Source organism: Oryctolagus cuniculus, chromosome 1 (genome assembly GCF_051225735.1).
Source record: "Oryctolagus cuniculus isolate XC-2025 breed Fujian yellow rabbit chromosome 1, ASM5122573v1, whole genome shotgun sequence".
NCBI classification, from domain to species: Eukaryota; Metazoa; Chordata; class Mammalia; order Lagomorpha; family Leporidae; genus Oryctolagus; species Oryctolagus cuniculus.
The window spans coordinates 92700986-92714634 of NC_142867.1; the positions used below are offsets into that span (position 1 = coordinate 92700986).

A 13649-nucleotide genomic window follows, 5' to 3' on the forward strand; every position below is an offset into this window, starting at 1 on the left:
TATTCAGTATCATGATTTTACAATATGGATATATGTGTATGAATTCCCCTTCTGTCTGAGCCAACAATGGCCCTACTTACTATCTAGTAATAGTAAGTTGATAAAATTAGGCTGTTTGGTTTCAAGTAACAAAATCCAGCGTAGTTAAGAAGAGAATGATATTGAAGCCCTTAAGAGGTATCCCACAGAGTTCAGATGTTCCAAGAGCCTGCATCCCGCAGCTGCTAACTTGAGAGCTGACATTTTGGTTTGTTTCTGAAGGGTCTCTCATCTCTGTTCTTTGCTGTATTGCTGTATCACTCTCATCGCTCTTTCCAGTCATAGTTCCCTGAGGACACTGTGGTCACCCTCGCTTTGGTTTTATATGGCCTGCCTTTTCACAGATCCAGCAGACAGATCAGAGTTTTGGAGTTAGATGTCTTCATCTCAGCTGCTTGGGAGAGAGTCGATCTCTTTAGCCCCTACCCAAAAAGCTTTGCCTAGAAGACATGGTGGTCTCATAATTTAAATCTATGGATTATAATTAAGTCTTTCTGTAGAAAGTACATAGCAAGATGGGCAGCCACCCCAGAATTTGTTCACTATAAAGAGCAGGTTAGATTTATCATTCCAGACCATTTGAAGTTTCTCTAGCTGACATCTCAACATGTCAGCTTTTGCCTTGCAAACTTGCCTAGTCTTAGATAGTTCCTCACATTTCAGATCTACCACTGTCAGTGTGGGCTTAAACTCTTGGGCCTGTATTTGCATGGTAATGCTGACATCTCAGGAAAGTCACTGTCTATTGTCTTTGAGTGTAGATAATAAGGAAAGAAGTGCTGGTTTCCTGTGTTCACACAGCATTGGATACCTGGAAGGTCTCTATGTAATAATGTGTATACTTGACCTAGAAAATTAGGCAGGCTGAATCAGTTGCAGTGATCATTCACACTGTTAAAAATTGAATTTATCCTTGGATAGTAAAAACCAAGCAGGTGGTAAGTTATAGTTCATATCTAGACTCCATAGAACTGAGTTTCTTTGGCTTCTCTAATTCTTAACTTCATGACCAATAATAACTATACTCAACCTTTGTAACTCGTAGGAAATTACAGTGATCATAAGATTACTAATACTTATATGTACATTTGAATGCAATTGAAAACCTGAGCATTTGTAACTTTTCTTTATGTAACAGAATCTGATGACCAAAACTACAGGGTGGAGGCTGTACATGCGTTGGTGCACAAATTGCCGGAGAAAAACAGAGAGATGCTGGACATCTTGATAAAGCACCTAGTCAAGTAATTCTCTAGCTTCTATTGTTCATTTAACTATTTGTTCATCTGTTGAAGTTAAGCTTGTTTGTGTCTTTTTAAAGCATATGATGGTGCCATAATACCACTGTTGTAATCAGAATCTATTGAATGTGCTTATTTTAAGATAAATCTCTATGTAGTTTCTGTGTACCTGTATTTGTTTCTAATATGCAAATGACTTCATCATTTGCAGCCTTTAAACTAATGGCAAGACACTTAAATGTCAACCTAAAAATGTGTTAAGGGGTATATTTTTATAAAAATTTTTTAAAGATGTGTTACCAATAAGAGATTTTGAAAGCCATTACTGTTTACTACTAAAATCAACAGATTGCCCAAGCCAAACTAACAATCTAATGTTAGATTCCTTCTCTGGATTCAGTTTCTCTTGGTCTCTGGCTTTGCTTCTAATTCATCCATGTATATAAAAATTCCTCTCTGTTGACAAACAGGCCTTGTATGCATTAGATTTCTCTATAAAAGCAATTTGTGTGTGTGTGTGTGTGTGTGTAAAGATTGATTGATTTTTTTTTAAGGAAGTGGCTCACATCATTATGGAGGTGGGTAAGTCCAAACTGAAGGTTATACTGGCAAGCTAGAGCCCCAGAGAAGAGTTGATGTTAAAGCTTGAATCCAAAAATAATCTGGAGAAAAAATTCATTCTTCCTCAAAAGGATTTTGTTGGTTTGTCTATTTATTTATTTATTCATTTGTAAGACCTTCAACTGATTGGATGTGACATACTGACATTATATAGGTTAATCTGTTCTAGTTAAAGCCTGCTATTTCAATATTATTTTAATCTAAAAATACCTTTATAGAAATAGCTAGAATAACATTTGACCAAATATCTGGGTACCATGACCTACCCAATTTGATATGTACAGTTAATCACCATAGATATATATTATATCTAGGATGATATATCTATTCTCTCTAGAGATGAAAACATACATACACGTACACTTAATCCAGAAAATTTTTTGACATACTACTGGAAATAAAAACCTAAATTAAATTTTAAAATTGCTTAAGAATTATTTAACAGCACATTTACTATTTTCATAGAGACATTTTCCACTTAATGAGTACCATGATTCATAATAAAATCATTAATCCAGTTTTGCTATAAAAAGTAATCCATTTATTCTCATTTAAGGCTTGCACATTGAAATAGTACTGGGGGCCAGTGTTATGGCATAGCCAGTTAAGCCATTGCCTATGACACCAGTTTCCATATGAATGCTGGTTCCAGTCCTGCTGCTCCACTTCAGATCCAGCTCTCTGTTATGTGCCTGGGAAAGCAGAGGAAGATGGCCTAAGTGCTTGAACCCTTGCTCCCAGGTGGAAGACCTGGATGAAGTTCCTGGCTCCTGGCTTTGGCCTGGCTCAGCCCCAGCCATTGTGGCCATTTGGGAAATGGACCAGCAAATGGAAGATCTCTCTCTCTGCCTCCCTCTTTTTCTAAATCTGCCTTTCAAATAAATTTTTTAAAAAGTAGATCATTTTAAAAAATAGACAATAGGGTCGCCTAAACATAATAAGTCTCATCTTAACTCACAGATTTTCCGATAATATGAGTCTCTCTTCCATGCACACATACCCTCCCCCACCACTTAAAATAACAAGGAAATCCACTATGAACAATCTCACTTAAAGTTTAGCACTTCTCCTAGGTAGTGTTTCACTGTGCTTGATAGGATTAGCTTAGTGAACGCCTCTTGAAATATAAATACCTTATTTGTTAAGTATTCTCTTGCTAGTATTCAAACTAATTTTCTCACAGTCTTTTAAAATGTACTTTCAGAAGCCACAAGAGTGTCACATACAACTTTTTTGCTTAATTACCCAAAATGTTAATGTATCACAAACTTCACCTTAATGTGACCCTGCATGGCTTTGGCACTGGCAGGAGCAGGGAGGAGTGTCTGGCCACTAAGCCTGCTTAACCACCAGCCTTGTCTCCTTTCCTGAGTCTACAAAAGGTCAAGCCCCACTGGTGAGCAGAGGATGTGGAATGTGTGCTCAAACCATCACTAACCTATTTATGAAAACTGAAACAACAGATAACACTTTTGATCTCTTGAAACTTAATATAGTAGAAAAAGGAGAACTTTAGTGTCATTTGTAAATAATGTTTTAGAGACACCTATCCATTAGCAGATAGAACATTTAAGAAAATTACTGTAATTTTCTTTGAAAGCAAAAAAAAAAACTGAAAGTAGATTTCTACTAAATGAAAATATTTGTATATTGTGTATGGCTATTGTCTAGTGCTCTCAAAGTCACACCAGATTTATGTTTTTTAATTCCATAATATTCAGGTGATAAAAATCCTTAACTCAATGCAAATGTGAAATTAAATAAAACTCTTAGTTTTCTGTTTAGAGAGCCTTCCTGGGAGCAGGTGATATTGCCTCATTGCAGGTGATATTTGAGTACTCTGTTATTAGAAGCATATGTAATTAGTAACTTTTTCTATTTGATTGATCTTTTATCATTATATTTTCTTTTTCTCAGATACAGTTTAAAAATCTGTTTTGTGTGTTATTAGTTTAGCCACTTGAGCTTTTTTATGGGTGCTATTTACATGATATATCTTACATCCTTTTAATTTCAATCTATTTGTACTTTTAAACAAAACTGTATTTACAGTAGAAAGCATATGGGTGGATTCTTTTTTAATCTAGGCTGATAATCCTTGCCTTTTAATGGCATTGTTTGTTCCATTCACATTTAATGTTGTAATTGATATAGTTAAACCTATACCTGCCATGTTTTATTCCATTTTCTGTATGCTGTGTTCCTTTGTTCTTCTATTCCACCTTGACTGCTTTCCTTTCTTGGTGGTTCTTCTAGGGATTACCATATGCATCCTAATAGAATCTACTTCTTGTTCCTACTGCTTAATTCAAGAGAGTTGCAGAAACACTATTATTTTCTAGTTTTATGTCTTTCCTTTCAAAAAAAGAAGATTTTATTTATTTATTTGAAGGCAGAGTTACAGACAGTAAGAGGGAGAGACAAAAAGAGGTCATCTATCTACTGGCTCACTCCCCCAATAGTCTCAATGGCCAGAACTGAGTTGGTCTGAAGCCGGGAGCCAGGAGCCTCTTCCAGGTTTCTTATGCAGGTGCTGGGGCCCAAGCACTTGGACCATCTTCTACTGCTTTCCCAGGCCATAGCAGAGAGTTAGACTAGAAGAGGAGCAACCAGGACACAAACCAATGCACCAATATGGAATACTGGTGCCACAGGTGGAGGCTTAGTCTACTATTGGCCACACTGCCAGCCTCTTCTTTCTTCTTTTGGTGCTATATTTATATTCATGTTACATCTGTATGTTATAAACTCACCAATTCATTGTTAGGATTATGCCTTTATGTATTTTGTCTTCCTAAAATTTTTTTTATTTTTATTTTTTTTATTTATTTATTTTTTAATTTTTTGACAGGCAGAGTGGACAGTGAGAGAGAGAGACAGAGAGAAAGGTCTTCCTTTGCCATTGGTTCACCCTCCAATGGCCGCCACGGCCGGCGCACTGCGGCCAGCGCACCGCACTAATCTGATGGCAGGAGCCAGGTACTTATCCTGGTCTCCCATGGGGTGCAGGGCCCAAGCACTTGGGCCATCCTCCACTGCACTCACTGGCTACAGCAGAGAGCTGGCCTGGAAGAGGGGCAACCGGGACAGAATCCAGTGCCCCGACCGGGACTAGAACCGGGTGTGCCGGCGCCGCAAGGCGGAGGATTAGCCTAGTGAGCCGCGGCGCCGGCCTTCCTAAAATTTTTATTCATATAATAATAACATATTTCATGTATTTCATGGATACAATTCTGAAGATAACCATACTTGCTACCCTTCCTTCCTCTCAAACTACCCTCCTTCTTTCCTTTCTTTTTTTTTCTTCAATTTTTGCAATAACCTTTTTTTGCATTTCATATATACAGCTTTAAGATCATAGTGATATTTTCTATCATATCCTCTCTTCTTCCCTCACTTCCACCCTTATTTCTTTTCTTATTTTCTTTCAGTTCTTACAATTTTCTTTATAATCACAAGATTAACCCTCCACCAAATAAAGAATTCCACAAGTAGTAAGTAGAAAAGCCACTGCTCCTCAATAGTATGGAGAAAGGTTGTAATTTTAATGCTCCTTCAAGAAGCTAAGAGATGAAAGAGGAATAGGCATAGTGTTATTGAGTTTGATATATTAACTTTCTTCTTCACCATTTCCTGGCCTTTTCCTTTGTTCCTGTCAATTTGAATTAACATCTAGTATATTTTCTTATTCCAGTGCAGGATTGCTCTCATCTACTTACTTTGTATGATTATTGTCAAATATATTATATTTGTGTATATTATCAACCAAACAATACAGGGGACTGTAAAAGTCAAGTAGCCTAGCAGAAAGAAAGTCCACTGAAGAGTAATTCCATTTTCTGTGCAATGTAATCATCAGCTCTCCATATTGAAACACACTGTTTTTTTTTTATTTAAAATTTATTCCTAATAAGCATAATATTAATCATATTCCCTTTATTTGTATTATAGAAATAAGTATATTTTAGCAACAGTGCTAAAGACAATTTGATTTCAGTGGAGAATATTATCATGAAATTGTATCTTATTTTAATTTAATTCATTATTTCTTTTAATTCTCTCAGAAACCCTGTGAGGCTTGTTATACTCAATTTACTGATGAGGAAACTGATTCCTAGAGATACTAAGTAACTCGACTGAGCTCACCCAACTTACAAGTAATGGATCCAAGTTTGGATCCAGACAGGCTCACTGCCTTTACATACAATTTTCCTTAGTAGATTGTCTAATACATATTAAGCAATTAGTATATGATGTTTGTTTATAGTAAAAGGAAACTTGCAATACAGCTGTTACTCAGAGCACCTTCCTGGTTAGGGTCCTCTTGGGCATAAGAAGGAAGTTCAGTTAATGTGACAATCTGCTTTTCCTGTCCTGTGTCAAGAGTGGTGAATCATCCAGAATCCTCAGTTTCCCATAAAATATTTTGGTTGTAGCTTGTAGTTAATAATACATATTCAGTCAAACATAAGCATAATCTTGTATTGTACACCTTCTTAAAAGTTTATTTTCTAGTTTATAATCTAGGCTCTTTTTTTTTTTTCGTTTTTAAAGTCAGCAATGTTGTTATCATATCTCCTTGTCCCTCCATTTGCCTAACACAATGTCTGACATTAGAGAAGCACTCAAGGAAGTCTTAGATGGATGGATGGATCAGTGGATGGATGGGGCATGTGGAAGGACGAATGAGAGGGAGATAGAAGCCTTTGACTTGCATTTAGAAGACCTGAACTAAAACAGCATCTCGGTACAGGCATTTCGCACAGCTGTTGAGATGCTTGTTGGGATGCCTGCATACCCTATCAGAGTGCCTAAGTTCAAGTCCACACTTGACTTGAACAGCTTCCTGCTAGCAGGCACCCCAGGAGGCTGCAGGTGATAGTTCAAGTAGTCGAGTCCCTGATATCCATCGATCCCCATGTGGGGGGCTTGGATTGGTTCCCAGTTCACCCTCCCTAGCCATTGAGGGCATCTGGGGAATAAATCAGCAGATGAGAACTAACACACACAAACTCTCTTTGTCTCAGTCCCCCTCATCCCTGTCTCAATCTCTCTCTCTCTCTTTCTGTTTCTCTGCCTCTCAAACAAATAAATATATTTTTAAAAATAAGCAAAAGATATAGCACCTCTAATAGCACCCTACTTTGCCATGACCTCAAGTTCATCACTTTTACTTTAGGAGCTTCTAGGGTTTTTGTTTTTCAAATGCAAATGACAGGGATAACTGACTTGCATTAAAGATTAAATGCAATAATATGTATGCCTGACAATAGGTTCTTAATAATGTTTGATGAGTCAGAATATAATTACAGCCAACCTATTCTTACCCATCTATTCTAAAGGAAGCATAGCACCACAGAAAGCAGCAAATCACTGGTCATCCTTTTAGGGTAATTGTATTCAATTTAGGAAGGCAAAATTTCTTTCCATTGGTGGGTAAGCCTAAGTATCTTTTAGTTCATTTGTGTTGACTTTTTACATCTCTGGAATATTCCACCTACTCGTGCCAATTGGAAGTGGCTAAAAGTGACTGGGAAAATGAACCTTTAATAGCGTATTTAGCATTTCTAATCTAAGAAATTTGATAGAAGAGAATGCTTTAGGAAACAATGGAACTTAAAGATTTTTTTCTTTATGTACAGAGTATCACTACATAGCCAACAAAATCTCATGACTGTCTCAAATCTCGGTGTCATATTTGGACCAACTCTGATGAGAGCGCAGGAAGAAACTGTGGCTGCCATGATGAATATTAAGTTTCAGAATATTGTTGTTGAAATTCTGATAGAGCACTATGAAAAGGTAGGCTCAGTTTTCATGTACAAGTGACAGATCCTAAGTTCTTCCCAAAAATCCTTCAGATAATTTCTTTTCCTTTCCTGCTACATCATTTGTTTGTCAAGGTTTTCTCCATTAGCATTTATGTGGTCATTACTCATATTCAGAGAACACTTTTTTCATTAAGCATCTCTTGCAGCTCTAAGATTAATTAGTAACTCTCAAAACTTGTTTTTCAACGGAAATGGCAATCGCACTCCTTTGTTGACCTCAGTCCATTTTTCTTCTATGTAGATTTTTCATACTGCCCCAGACCCAAGCATTCCCCTTCCTCAGCCTCAGTCCCGATCTGGATCCCGGAGGACACGAGCAATCTGCTTGTCCACAGGCTCCCGGAAGCCCAGGGGCAGGTATACCCCCTGCCTGGCAGAACCCGACAGTAAGTGTGCCCGGCCACGGGGAGATGCTTTCTTCATTCTTTCACTCAGGCTTAGCTCACGTTATAGGAATAAGGTAGAACTAGGAATCGTTCTTTCCTCAACACGCCCTCTTCTAACATATCTATGTTCTCATACTTGGGAGGTTCTATGGACAAGCAAATTCATTATTGGCTACAAAAGGGGAAAAATAGTTTCCTCAATGCCCTTTTTTCTGTGGTTGTGAATAAGTACATTGGGTGCTTCTTGGTAGCAGGTTTTGTGCTTTTGTCACGGTGGTAGGGAAGAAAGCAAGAAGAAGTCTGACTGAAGCAATCATTTTCTTTCTTCCTTTCACATTATGTTCTTAAAGCATCATCTCTTGGGTATCAAAGTGTCTGAGAAAGAAAAGAAATAAAAGGAAAACTGACACTACACATTATCACTAAGTCATTCTGAACCAGGCCCCAAAATGATGCGGGTCTCAGCTTGGAGCCACGGCATACATTAAACTGTAGTGATTCTCATTTTATTTTGTATCCCTCCCAAGTTCCCAACTTTTTCCCAAAGACAATATTTAATAGGAAATACAGTCTAGTGATTTTTAATTTAGATATATTTGAATGTATTATTACACTTTCTTTGGTTTTTACTTATACTTTTCTTTTAGGAACATTAAAAATAAACTTATTTAAATAGCCAATTTCTTGTGTTACTATATTCTTGGCAGAAAAAGAAAAAAAAATCCTCCCTTTGAAAACTCTGAGCAGCTTGTAATTTGCTGCTGATATTTAATGGTGCCTTTGAATGAGGGAGAACTCACGTACATTGTAACTCAGAATCACCCATGATCAGTGCAGCAAAAGAAGGCAGAGATATGTCTTTAGTATACCTTCCTCCATTGATTTCTTGTAACATCACACATGACTCACTTCTCTTACCTCCGAGTCCTGTTTCAGAAACAAATATTATCTGAATTCAGCCAGCTCACTAATGCTTTAAGAAATACAGTTATTACATAGGGGCAGTTAGTTCACATGTATGTCTAAAATCTTCCTAGAATAGTATTGAGAAATACATTCACCAAGGTCGGATGCAGACTGTTCAGTGCTGAGGACAGTTCTGCACACCCAAGAAAGGCCTGCGCGTCAGTGGGATCAGGTAGCCGCATGGTAAGCTGAATGTGCAAGGTTTTCTGGTAGCACCACTAGCTACTGGTAACTACCGCTGTTTTTCCTGCTCTGCCTCAGGTGACTCCTATAGCAGCAGCCCAGACAGCACACCCATGGGTAGCATTGAGTCACTCTCCTCTCACTCCTCTGAACAAAATAGCACTACCAAGTCAGCTTCCTGCCAGCCCCGGGAGAAGTCTGGAGGCATCCCCTGGATTGCAACCCCATCGTCTTCCAATGGACAGAAAAGCCTTGGGCTCTGGACAACCAGTCCTGAGTCAAGTTCTAGAGAAGATGCAACCAAAACAGACGCAGAGTCAGACGGACAGAGCGTCGCCTCCGTCGCTAGCCCAGGGGACACCTCACCACCCATAGACCTCGTCAAGAAAGGGCCGTACGGACTCTCAGGGCTGAAAAGAGCCTCTGCGTCCTCCCTCAGATCCATCTCCGTGGCCGAAGGTAAGCTGGAGTGGGGCTTGTGCCAGATGCCATTGTCTCAGTGTCACTCGCTGAATTACTCAGCATGACTAGGCAGGGATAAAGTTAATGCTGAAGAAACTAATGATGCTTATCTGTTTGTTCCTGAGCTTGGGTTTTAAAACTTCTGTGTGCTGTGACATTTTTCCTAAGTCTTTCCATCCCTGTGAGGTGATGTCTTTGTAATTACTGTAGATTTTGATCTCCTTGAGTGATGGGCTGCTGTGCTCCAAGAACATTCTGTACCTTCCCATTTAGGCTCAGAGAAAAATGCTTCCTTTTGTTATGCACATGTACTGTGGTGTTGCTATTATTTTGTCTAATAGCATCTTACCTATTTCTTTGGGCTTTTTTTTTTTTTTTTTAAAGGAAACAAGAGCTACAGTGGATCCATTCAAAGCTTAACTTCTATAGGTTCCAAAGAGTCACCCAAAGCCACACCAAACCCAGACTTGCCTCCAAAAATGTGCAGGAGGTTAAGGCTAGACACTGCATCAAGCAATGGCTATCAGCGACCTGGCTCAGTGTAAGTGAGAAAGAGTTTGTATTTGTTGCAACCCAGAGATGCAGAAGGGTTGAGTATGTTCTAAAGAACTCTTAAGAGTCCCACTGTGGAATGCCTCATCTGTAGAGTGGGTACAGCCAGCTTCTGTAGGACTTGGTTGATATTCTGAAGTGTGATGTTACAGGAAGGTTGCAACAGGCTTAGGATGCATAAACAGTCTCATGAGGTGGCACTTTAATCACTATCACTTTGCCTAGCATTAGCGATATGGCTTAATGTAATTGCATGACTCTGCCTCTGCCTCTCTGTGTCTCTGCCTTTCAAATAAATAAATAAATCTTTAAAAAAATACACACAACTAATTTTTTAAAAGTTCGTGGGGAAATGGAATTAAAAGTATGAGTTATTTTGGTGCACATTTTTAATGCTATGTGGACAAAGTGTTATGAAAAAGACTATGTAAAACTTTCAAAATTATTTTTTCACTAAAATGAACTCATGCTTTTACTTCCATTTCCTCCACAAACTCATTGTAGTACCTTCACAGAATGTATAAACCCTGTTTTAGAGATGATGATAATAGATGCTTAGGAAGTTTGAGAAATTAGTGCACATCTACTCAGCTAACAAGTGACAGACTGAGATTCCAACCAAGATTTCTCTAGCTTCCGTTCTGTGCTCTTCCTGTTACATCATGTGCATTTTTAATATGATGGTATTGCTGACATGTTATTCATTGTAACTTCAGTAAGGCATTTTACTATGCCTGTTTCTCTGACAAGAATGTTTTGGTAGCAGGGTGTGTTCACCATCTATCATCTCTCTTGGTCAGAAATCCAGCTACTGTGGAATAAACAAATATATTTGTAAATCTGTCTACTCCCCAGCATGTGTAAACAGTCAAGGGAAATTAAATTTTAATCCAACTTGTCAGGGAAGATGCGAGAATATAAACTCCCTTCTTTGTGGAAGAAAGAAAAGAGCTTCTGTTTTGTGATTGTCCTGATAGTTAAAGTACTAATTAAAATGAAGGAGTCTATGTTCTATATTAGATGTAAAATGATCCTTGAGATAGTCAGATGGCTTTAATTGAGGTTGTCAATTAAAGAACAAGATAGACTTTGAAAGTCTAATTCAGGTGCCTCATTTCAGTTGTTTACCATTCATACCCAGTAGTCTCACCACTTTGAGTGGAAGCTCTCCCCAATCCCACACCATAATTTGAAATTTTCAAACAAGATTTGAATCAAAAAATGTATCTATTGGCAATAGTTTCAGAATTTGGCCTTAACAGTTTGCAGGAAATATGTTCAAATATTTAAAAAAATACTTGAAAATATGTCTAGTTGGTTGTTTGGTAGCGATCAGAAGGAACAACAGTTCTCCCTGCATGTCAGTTTGGTTCTTTGATTCTTCCCTGGTGGCTCCGCTGGCATCAATGGCACGCTCCCAGGAGCACAGTGGGAGACAATGTTCCTTTTACTGCTCCCTCAGTTTGGAGGTTAAAAAGGATGAGAGCGCTAAGAATCCCCAGGGGATGTAGCTGTAGGCTTATTACACTCTGATGCTTTTTGAACTGCAGATTAGAATTAAAAATCTCCCACATTAAAGCTTAGACAGTTGAAAGCCAGGTCCGATTTTGATGATGGTTCTTAACCAATCATTGTTTTTGTTGAACTGACAACCCTGAATTTTGCCTTGAACACAGTAATTTTCCAAGTGAAGAATTATTTCCAAAATTATTTTTCAGAGTGGCGGCAAAAGCCCAGCTGTTTGAAAATGTTGGTTCACTTAAGCCGGTTTCTTCTGGGCGGTAAGTTCTCAAAACCATTAAACACATTTAAAAACATAAATGAAATGTTAACGCTGTTGCCTAGGATTGACATGATAGATTATCCATGGCAGCTGTGCCCCCAGATATGTTGGCCAAAGCCGCATCCACTGGCACTTCACAGGAGGTCGTGTCTGAATGGCATGTAGCATCCCAGCTTCTCCGTAGCAATGCCTCCTTTGCTGAAATCTTCCCAGAAGGATTGTAAACAAACAGACTTCCAAAAGAAAGCATTTCCATAATCCTTTGTGTACCTTGGAGCATCATTTTGGGAGCGATTTCAAAAGTGCATTCTTGACTTTTGTGAGTTATCTAACTTTTTCTGGAAGAATCCTGCAGGGCATCCATTGAAAACCTTGGTTATTCTTAAGGACCAGTGAGGTATTGTAGAGCTAATTACTCCAGGTGCCTCTGTGTTTTAAGTACAAGACTTCATTCAGGCTTTCCAGACTTTACATTCTACTCCATTGTTGAAATGATATGAGTTATTACATCTTGCTGCTATTAATGTGTTTGCTTCTAAAGTTCCTGGTTCCTTTTCTTTTCTTTGTTGCAGTCTGGTTTGTTATTTGAATAATAGAATTTCTTAAAGGTGGCTGTGTGTGTGTGTGTGTGTGTGTGTGTATACTATCAGCAGGTACTACAAATAGGCATTTTTATAAGTACTTGCTCAAAGAACATATAAAAGAGAGAACTTGAAGAGTAACACTTGATTTTCCATTTGGATGTACTGATGCATTTTTGAGCTTCCTGTGTCTGGATAATTGAGACTTTGAAGTTATCAAAGATAATCCTTATTAAAGTTATATAGCCAGAGGCAAGCACTGTGGCATAGTGAGTAAAGCCACTGCCTACAACACCTACATCCCCTATGAGTGCCAGTTTGTGTCTCAGCTGCTCCACTTCTAAGCAAACTCCCTGCTAATGGCCTAGGAAAAGCAGCAGAAGATGGCCCAAGTACTTGGGCCCCTGCTACCCACATGAGATACCTAGTGAAGCTCCTGGCTCCTGGCTTCAGCCTGATGTAGCACTGGCCATTATGGTCATTCAGGGAGTGAACCAGCAGATGTAAGATTTATCTCTCTCTCTCTCTCTCTCTTTTTTTTTTTTTTTTGACAGCCAGAGTGGACAGTGAGAGAGAGAGGCAGAGAGAAAGGTCTTCCTTTGCCGTTGGTTCACCCTCCAATGGCCACCGCGGCCGGCGCGCTGCGGCCGGCGCACCGCGCTGATCCGGTGGCAGGAGCCAGGAACCAGGTGCTTTTCCTGGTCTCCCATGGGGTGCAGGGCCCAAGCAACTGGGCCATCCTCCACTGCACTCCCTGGCCTCAGCAGAGAGCTGGCCTGGAAGAGGGGCAACCGGGACAGAATCTGGCACCCCGACCGGGACTAGAATTCAGTGTGCCGGCGCCGCAAGGTGGAGGATTAGCCTAGTGAGCTGCGGCGCCGGCCTTAGATTTATCTCTCTCTCTCTCTCCCTCTCTCTCTGTGTCTCTCTCTCCCTCTCTCTCTGTGTCTCTTCCTCACTATCTATAACTCTGACTTTCCAAGTAAATAATTTTTTTTAAAAAA

The 13649-nt window shown here is 39.1% G+C and overlaps 1 protein-coding gene across 4 annotated transcripts in view; it reads left to right on the forward strand.

Moving 5' to 3' along the window:
* The window catches only part of ARHGAP42 (Rho GTPase activating protein 42), a 307262-nt gene that overhangs the window by 273912 nt on the left and 19701 nt on the right, over positions 1 to 13649 (forward strand). For all 4 annotated transcript variants that reach the window (XM_002708607.6, XM_051820336.3, XM_017343749.4 and 1 more), the window contains 6 exons: positions 1178 to 1283; positions 7544 to 7703; positions 7974 to 8118; positions 9346 to 9726; positions 10114 to 10270; positions 12000 to 12062. In XM_002708607.6, coding sequence (XP_002708653.1) covers positions 1178 to 1283; positions 7544 to 7703; positions 7974 to 8118; positions 9346 to 9726; positions 10114 to 10270; positions 12000 to 12062 — 1012 coding nt within the window. The remainder of the gene's footprint in view (positions 1 to 1177; positions 1284 to 7543; positions 7704 to 7973; positions 8119 to 9345; positions 9727 to 10113; positions 10271 to 11999; positions 12063 to 13649) is intronic.